The sequence below is a fragment of the Buceros rhinoceros genome, unplaced genomic scaffold (genome assembly GCF_000710305.1).
Source record: "Buceros rhinoceros silvestris isolate BGI_N320 unplaced genomic scaffold, ASM71030v1 scaffold2632, whole genome shotgun sequence".
Taxonomy (NCBI): Eukaryota; Metazoa; Chordata; class Aves; order Bucerotiformes; family Bucerotidae; genus Buceros; species Buceros rhinoceros.
Genome location: NW_010396958.1, coordinates 24,251 through 33,550, shown reverse-complemented (window position 1 = coordinate 33,550; position 9,300 = coordinate 24,251). Strand labels below are relative to the sequence as shown.

The window sequence follows — 9,300 nt, the reverse complement described above, 5'->3', positions numbered from 1 at the left end:
AAAGAGTGAACTAAATAATGAAACTTAGCTGACATTTAGTGCTTGGGTTGCCAGTGTAGCTTTAGCATAATAGTTGGCTTCATTGGAGAAAACTTGCATGCCTACCACAGAAAATCAATTATTAAGAGCTCATTTGTGTATAATTGCTTAAGGTGCTTATAAATTTCCCACATAACAGAAATATTTTATAATAGAGGTTGGTTATAGATTTGACTTCACAAAAATATGGCGTTTTTCCTTTTTTTGGAAAGGCCGTTAATCTATTTTGCAACAAACTGCTTAACTTCTGAAACTCTAAAATATCTAGAGGGCTTCCAATGGAAAGATGCAAAATAATGTCGTTCATAAAAATGAGTTTTGAATTTGCGTTCAGGTAGCTTCAGTCAAACTGATGAAAATACATACTTGTTTGTGGGGTTTTTTCCCTGTTTTTGCATTCTTCCTTGTTTCAAAAAATTCCTGTGTATATAAAGGCTCATCTAGTAACCTAGATATTTAATCTTAATGTAATTTAATACATTTATGTAGAGGGTAGGTGGTTCTACCAACTTGCGATCCTTTCTATAATACTGTAAGAGATGGAATAGAGAATTCCCTAGGTACAACACACACAAATTACTTGGAAATTTGTGCCTGTTCCAGTACAGGTTTTTCTTAGTACTAATTTCATCAATAAGATCTCCACAGTAGGCACAATTTATGCATATTTCTGTAATACTTTGCTTCAGTTGTAGAAGGAAATAGCCAGCAGAGGGAGCACAAATTAATTTATGATTTGGATTCCAAAATATTACTAGTGAAATGGCAAACACATTGGTGGAAATTATTGTGGAAAGCAAATAACAGATGAGTAATGTGTTTCTATTCCATGAGGGACCAGAATGAAGGCAGAAGTGTATGAACATTTGAACCATAAATGTTTTTCAACTTCTGCAAGCAAACTGTAAATAAACTCTGGTGAATTGAAACCATAAAATAACTTGATTTACAAATGCCTCTGAAAGATAAGAATGATTTTTCACAAATTTCTAGTTCTGATAATTAACCATAGATGCCTCCCAAAATTTTTGTTGTTCCAAGTATTACAGAAGGTTCATGCTCTTGTTGATAGATGAATCGATAGCCAAATTCATTTAGATAGTGAGATGGTAATTTTTCCTCTCTGACTGAATTCATTCTATGGTATTAGGAAGGAACAGGTCAGGAGCTAGGTTCATTTGGCTACTCGTGAAGTGAGACAGGGTTCACTGCACTGGCTCAGAAAAGCAGCTGTAACATTCTTTTAATGTAGCTACCACAAAGCTCATTTGGTTTCATAAGGCCTGTGGGAGGTTCTGCTCAAACCCATAATTTTTTGATCACGAGCTATAATTTGTATCTGTCAGAGTGCACAGGTCAGAACAGAATACTGGTCTACAAACAGAAGAGACAACTCTATTTAAAGAATGAAAAATCACTTGTCAGGTCCAGAAATTGATGAGGATGCTTAAACAGGCAGTCACATTGAAGGAGACGAGCAGCACAATCTTTATGGCCAGAAAGAAGAAGAATCTGGTGTTTAGTATCTTCTAAAAAGACTACCCAGTATCCAAGTCTTTTTGCTAGTTTTTATGAGAGACTAAGCATTAAAAAGGATGGGAAAGAAGCCAAAGGATACAATAAGAAGATGGTGTTTATTCTCACTCTGTCCATAAGTGTTTTGAGCTGATATGTGAAGAGGAAAGATATTAAACTGAGGAAGAGCATGAGCAATTATCATAGATTACTGCTGGGGAAGAAGGAGGAAATAAAATACAAAGTAAGAGAAGCAGCCTTTTATGTGCAGCATGACTTGTATCTGAGCCAAAACATTTATGAATCTCAGTTTTATGACACTTTCACAATAAAGGTGCAATCTAATTAAGTGATAGCTGAAATTCAGATATTTTCATTCTTTTAGTAGGCTTGAATAGGAGGGAGGAGGGGTTGGTCACAGAGAGAGGACTGGCTGCACACTTGAGCTGAGTGTTGAGGAGAGTATACATTGTGTGAAACAACCTATATCCAAATGGATACTCAGCCTTTTCCTTAAGAGACTGTGTTACCATCTGCATACAGAAAAAAAGTCTCTGTGCTCGTGGTAATTGTGATTACCAAATCACAAAATGTGTTACTTTTAGTCCGGAATGTATTAATAGAGAGAAAACAAAGTAAGGAGCAATCTGCTATAATGTGGCCATCTGTGATAGCAACAGTTCAGTCGCTGTGACTCAAGGCTGAGGGAGGGGGAAACTCTTGCAGGAGCTTGGCTGGGGTAAGACCTGCAGTGGGGAGTCTCTTCAAGGTTTGCCTTTCCTGGGTTTCAGGTCCACAGGGAGATTGACTGACATCCTCAGCACATATATTAGACCAGATAGAGAGCTTTGTACTACCTTGAGAGGGAAGAACAGTGTTCAGGAAATGGAGCTGTTTCTTTATAGAATGATTTCAGAGAATTGTCTAGTCCGCTTACTTGGTACACATGAAAAGAGAATCAGCTGGGCATCTATAGGATATAACAGAAACTTAACAGTATTGTGAGATAGATACTGTCTTCTCTTCTTGATAGCTGATAACAAAAAATATTGCATCCTTTTTTCCAGGAGATGTTTTCCTATCTTTCAAGTGAGCTGAAGAAGCTGGCAGACAACCACAATGAGAGACTGTTAGACACACCGCATAATCCCATTTCCTTAGGTAATTGTTGTTTTTTATCTTTAAAAGAAAATTCTAATATACTGTGCATCCATAATGCACCTTCACATGCAGTTCCTATATATTAAACACTGTTCATTACACCCTACTGAATTGTTAGGCTCATATTAAACCACTGAACCCAATGAGGTGACCTAACTCTAAAAGCAGTGATGACTTGGGCCCTTTACGTTTCGTACAAAATTGCTCATGTCCAACATATTTCTTGTAATCAAGGCAGGCAGAAGATATTAGCATGTACTAGTACTCTAAAAATGAGTTAGGGTATAATTATTTTACCTATCATCTTACAGTGCTGTAAAAGACATTATGGAATTCCCACACAAGATATTTGTTTTAACCAAAACTTCTGCTGAACACCAAAGTGATATTGCCTACCTTTGCAGAATCTGCCTTACATACAGTCTAATCAAAGTAGTAATTTATGATCGCTTGTGGGAAAATTAAAAATTATAAAATGTAGTCTTTGTATTTCTTTTTTTATTTGTATCTGAACACAAATATTTGGCAAGATTTTTATTGTCAGAAAACAGCTTGTTCTCTGTGTTTTTTCTCTGGAAAAAAAGAAGCTTTGTAGAAGTTTTAACCTGACCTTTTGTTGCTTTAGCCATGTCATTGAAGAATCTAGATGAAAATAATGATGCTGCTGTTACCCAGCTTGGATCTATGCTTTTCACAAGACAAGTTTCTGGAGCAAGGTGAGGATGCTGTGAATTTGAAAAACTTGGAGGATTGTATTAGCATAGATTTTATGAAATCCTATAATACTGGTTTTGTACCAATTGTCTCATTACAGATTACAATACAGTCCGACAATAAGGAGTCAGAGAGTAATAAACCCTTCTTCATCACTGTTATCTACTAATAATGTCTACCTGCCTGAGTTAGCAGTGAGGCCCCCTTTGTTAGCTTTGGTAGGCTAAATACGTAATCTATGCCCATTTAATTTAGTGTCATTATTCCCTAGTACCCCTTGGTTTCATTTAGTTTCCAGCTGTTGTCTGATCGTACACTTAAGTTGTAAGCTGCTTAGGGAAGATCTTTGTTTTGTTTATTGCAGCACAAATATGGTTGTGTTGGATGTCAGGGGAATAAGCTTTTAATACTGTACAAAGCTTTTTGTCACATGGAAGAAAATCCTGCTTTCCAGAACTAACAGTGTTTTAAAAAAATTTTTTTTTTAATTAATAGATCCACAACCTGAGTCTGAGCTGAATTTAGTCTTCCAGACACTGGTACATGGAATTGCAAGCCAAATAATTTTTAATTGTTTTGGTTTAAAACCTTTTAAAAGAAGAGAATGATTTAAAATTTGTTTTGGCAGGATTCCTTAATCTGAATATCACTGCTGCCATGCTAACTTCTGCCATAGACTTAATGTCATTTTTTTGTGGCAGAGCTGAATGTTTCCACATCAGAAGGTATGCTTCATTAGCTTGGGTTATTCCACTTCCTGCACAGATGAATGGCAGTAAATCTGTATGTACTGTCGTTAGATGCTCTTTTTAATTTGCCTGTGCTAACCTTGGCTTGTCCTGCAATTTCAGCCATCTTTGGCTGAAATAATTCAAGAGTTTCACCTTTCGAAGTTAAAACTCTCTAATTCTTTACTTGATGAAAAGGTTTCAGGTTTTCCTTTTTTTACGTAAGCGAATAACTCTTTTGTACACTGTTTTGTACACTGTTTGACCTGGCATTTCAACAGATTTTAAATGTTCTGCTTGCGCTGAATGTCAGAGGTAGGAATAGCACCTCCCTACCTCAGTAGTGTACTGACTTTTGCATAAGCTCAAGTCAGAGCACTTGGACAGTGGAAGGATCTGCTGATCTTAGTGGTATGTGTCTGTGAACGCAGTTTCTTTTGTGAACTGCAGGGAATGTCTCTATTATAGAGGTAGTAAATTCCTATCAATTGATTGGCGTTAACTGCTTGTATAGGCTTTAACTATAGCCACAAGGCAAGTCGTTCCTTTTACAAGTAAGGATGTGGATTAGATTCTTGATTTATCAGGGAATGGATATGTACTGAAAGTGCTGAGAAATAGCGTGTAATAGGTAGAGCTTCTTTATATGAGGAAGAGGTAAAAGCCGTGGCAAAAATATCCACGACAAGGAGTGAATGAATGTGAGGTCAATGTCGCAGGATGGGGGAAAAGGGAGATACGGTAGAGAGGAAGGGATGGTAGAAAGTTGCAATCCTGAGCCCTCTGAATCGCTTGAACCCAGACATTTTGGACTGCAGTACATTATGCTGAGCAGATGTCTGCACTAAAGCTGCTGTCAACATGGTGATTAGGTGGAGCTCGAGGTCACCAGGTTGTGTAAGGAGGAGTGAACTGACTCACACCTCCAGGACTCCCGTTCTTGGCAGACCCCGGCTGCCCCGTGCCCGGGTCTGTGATGTCCAGAGGTAGAGCAGCGACTCTATCACGGGCACCCCCTTGCCGTGGGGAAGGAGCTTGCATGCCCTTGTGAGGTTGAGAGCTGTGCTGCTGGTGGCATGTGCCTCCGGTGGGGTCTCTCAAGCCTGACAGGTCTCAACTGAAGGGTCAGACAAAGTGTGTCCACGGGCAGGATGGGCTCACTAGCCTTCGGGCAGCCATCCTAGGAGAAGGACAACTCTGACTCCAAACCCGGGCAGATGGAGCTCATTTAGCCTTGTAAGGCATCCATCATCTAAGAGAAGGACACTCTAACCAAACCTACGACCTGAGGACTTCGCTGTCACCATCCAAGCTCGCTAGGCCCTGGCAGATGAACCTCAGGTGTAAAGGGTGGGGCCAGTTCCGCACACGCTGCGCCTCACCTAAAAAATCCACCGCACAGGCCTGAAGGGTGCACTCATCGCTTACAGTGAGCGTGGGAAAAGCCCTTCCCAGATCTTCATTCACGAAGCCAAGCCGTGATGAACTGACTCAAGTCAGATAATTAGGGCCTGTTATGGAATAGGAAAGTTTGCTGCAGATGTCTTTTCCCATACACAGTGGAGTTCATAAAGTCCTTAACAATTTAACTGAAGAGGGGAAAGGACGTAGGTATATGCACTCAGACTTGAGCTAATTCACTATCTGCTTCTTCTGTCGCTCATAGTGGTGCTTGGGCACTAACTTAGAGAATGCCTGACCTAAGCCTGCTTAACATTCATTTGTTTAGGGTTAGCAGGTAGTACACTGTACAGAAACTTGTGTAAATGTGTTCATCTTAGGGTATCACATCAAATATCCAAGGTATCTTCAACTGAATCACAGTTTTCTTTGTTTGTTTCAGGGTTGTCCCCTGTGGGTCTGTACAAACGGTGAATAACTACACCTTTAAAGGCTTTATGTCACATTCAAATGACTATCCCTGTGCTTACCTCAATGCTGCCTCAGCAATCGGAATTAAAAAGCAAGATGTAGATGTATTCCTCAAAAGACTTGACAACTGTTTGAAGACTTCCAGAAAAAAAGCAAAGCAAGAAAAAAGTGTAACTGAAATAAGTAATTCTAATACAGGCACAGAACAACTTGAAGCCTAGAAGATGGATTTAGTAACACAGGACGATCTGCTTTTGTTTGAAGTGTGTCAGGTTTGTATTGGGTTAGCACTGTGAATCTGCAGTGCAGAAAATTTATTCGTGATTGGAAAACAACAATAAGAAAAAGTTGGGTGAAATTCAGCTTTAAAGAAAGTAGGTGATACTCTCTCCAAGATAGAGAGGCCAGACACAAGTTTTTTTCAGCATATGAACATGCTTACTTTCTGCTGAAGTAAAGCTTTACATTCATAAAGACCTTTAGCTGGCCTTTCAGTCTGTGGGTGACTATTTGGACCTCTGTTCAGCAAATCACAGAATGCTTATTCACTGGGGTTTGATTAACAACATTTTCTGTGGCAGTGATTGGATTCCTTCCTACGTATAGAGGATCCAGCAAGAATTGTGTCACTGCTCTCAAAATAATCTCGTTTCTCTTCAGCATACTTGCCGCTTCTCCTTCCATTTTGAAAATTTCTGTAAGTGTTGGGATAGCCCTTACTAAATTCAATGTTAAAATTGTGTGAGGAAATTATAGTTGGAAGAGTATTGTTTTTCAGGTGTTCTCACCTCTCATGAGCTGTCTAGAACAAAGCAGCCCTTGATAGCAAAGAAAAACCTAGAATACCTCATATCCTGTCCGTACTCGGGTCTTGGAAACATTTGCATTGTTCAGCAACCCAAAGGAACTGTAATAATGAAAGCAAGGGGTTATGGAGAGGTACAGTTGTCTTTTTTTTTTTTTCCCCTTCATTTCATCTTTTCTTTGATAGGGTGAGAAGGTCAGAAACCCACTGAAAAGGAGGAATACCTTGTGGGATTAATGCAGCAGTTTCAAAAGCCAGTGAGACCTGAGGGTATTTTGGCTTCTTTTGTCCACTGCTGTAAAAATTTATAGACTTCCATTTCTGAAATGTCTCTTACCGTTGGCACTGTTGTTTCTGTGGCTGTGAGCAGTTTCTGATTTGAATTCATTAAGCAAACAATAGATTCAAAGTCAGTTCCTGAAACAAAGGTTCCATATCACTGGAGTGACAGTGCTGCAGGTTGCAAAACTTTTAGTTCGTTATTCTTAAATGCAATTACTACATTGTATGTAGTTTTTATGTCATTTACTGTTCAAAATGAGCTTAACGTTCAAAGACATTTTCTTTGTCTCTCTGTAATGTAGTAATACTTGGGACATTTAATGAGTTCTAAATGGCAGGAAATATTCTAGCTGGCTGCTTTGTGTGGTGGGATCTGAGACACGTATCCCTCAGAGCCCGCTGTAAATTACTTAATCAAAATAGAGGTGCTTTTGAAAGGACTGTCTGTCCAGCGTGTTCAGATGAGTTTAAACGGGAGGCGATGTTAATACGCAGCAGTGGATAGTATGCTAGGCATCGTGAAGGCCCATTGTATCTTAAGCTTAAATTGAACTGCTGCTTCTACATTGTTATTGCTACAGTTACACGTTAGATTGATTAAAGCTTGTGAAGGTATGGCTCCCCGGGCTACAGTCAGTTGTTACATGCTGTACAAACACATCCTAGGAGAAATGTAATACAACTTGGCCGCTGAGTCCTTGTGGCTATAAGAAAATGTAAATTTATTTTCTTTCTCTCTCTCTGTCCCCCTCACCCCCCTTTTTTGGAGATCATGCTATAGCTCAGTTTTTCCAGTCAGTAAAGCTCTTCCACAAGCTTGGGAGACAAAACTGCAGTGAGCAGCCAGTGAAAACCACAAGGCCTTGGTGATACCTTTCTTCCTGGTTTTCAATACTATTGTTCTGTGCCTGAATGAATGTAAATCACTGATTTAGATGGCTCCTCATATAATACAAACGTTAGAACTATTGTTACAGAGTTTAGAGAGGTGCATGGTGGCAGCTAAAATAAGCGTATGAAGAAAATAGCAGTTGCCTTCTCTGAGAGGAAGAAACCTCTACCTTTTATGTTATCATAAATTGTCTGTTGCGAATAACTCACTTCTACTATGGATTGAACTGCTTAGAAAACACTGGTAGTGTTTTTCTTGTCTTCAGGATGTTCTCCATTTGAAATCAAAGCTGACAATTACAACAAATCTCTATAAACAAGTATTGAGGGAAAGAAAGATTTTGACCTTTTAAACCTTTTTTAATTTTATTGAACTGAAAAAAAAAACCCCTCACCTTTTTAATTTGTGTGTCATTACATCTCTTTGCAAATCTTACTGATGCTACCTGAAGTCAGGAAATTTAAAATATTTTGAGAAATGTGCCCCATCACGTATATAAACTCTTGTACTAAATATTTGTGATGTTAACTTTAAGCTGGTGTGCGGGTTTTCAGTTTTGTTTGCTCACTTTGTCCACTTAAACGTCTTGAGTAAATATTGAATTTTTAGAGATGGAAGCATTATATAACATCATTGTAAATATAATGAAACATTAAGTAATTAAGTAATGGCAATATACTTTCAAATAAATGGTGAGGAATTGGTTGTTTAGGGGATCCAGTAGGTGAAAAATACTTTTCAAGGAAGAGTATAAATCACTTATTCTCTATTCAATAATGTCTATAATAAAGTAGTGAAATAATACTGGAACATACACCCACGATCAGAGTTTTCATTTCTTTTGTATAACAAAAGAACGAGAATTCATGGCTGTAGCAGGTCTCACCTACTAAAAGTAGTACTGTGAAAGATGACAGTAGTGTGGGCATAGGTTTGTCAAACTATATGTAGTAAAGTTAAACAATAAATATGTTAATGTTATTTGCCTCATGTGAAGATCTTTCTAAGGTTGTACAATGAAGTAAAAATCTTCATTCTTTCTTCATTAACTGGGCAGCCCTATTCCTAATCTCTACAGAGGAACACGTCACTAAAGGCTTCCATACACCTCAAAAGACTGCAAGAGCCAACTTGCTGTCTCCAGCATCCATATTACCGGTGAGACATCTAGGAGGGGTACCCAGAACATACTTGAGGTTCATAGAGCAACAATCCTTAGTAGAAGCATTAAGAACAGATGCCCTTTTAGTACAGCTATCACAAAGCTACTATTTATGTAGCTACCTATCTGT

The 9,300-nt window shown here is 38.6% G+C and overlaps 1 protein-coding gene across 1 annotated transcript in view; it reads left to right on the top strand.

The window, feature by feature from the left end:
* The window catches only part of SEPSECS (Sep (O-phosphoserine) tRNA:Sec (selenocysteine) tRNA synthase), a gene marked incomplete at its 5' end in the record, with an annotated part of 25,871 nt that extends 19,460 nt beyond the window's left edge, over positions 1-6,411 (top strand). Inside the window, 3 exons of the mRNA XM_010146037.1 lie at positions 2,622-2,715; positions 3,341-3,431; positions 6,001-6,411. Of these exons, the coding sequence (XP_010144339.1) occupies positions 2,622-2,715; positions 3,341-3,431; positions 6,001-6,250 (435 nt within the window). The remainder of the gene's footprint in view (positions 1-2,621; positions 2,716-3,340; positions 3,432-6,000) is intronic.
* Positions 6,412-9,300: the final 2,889 nt, after the last annotated feature.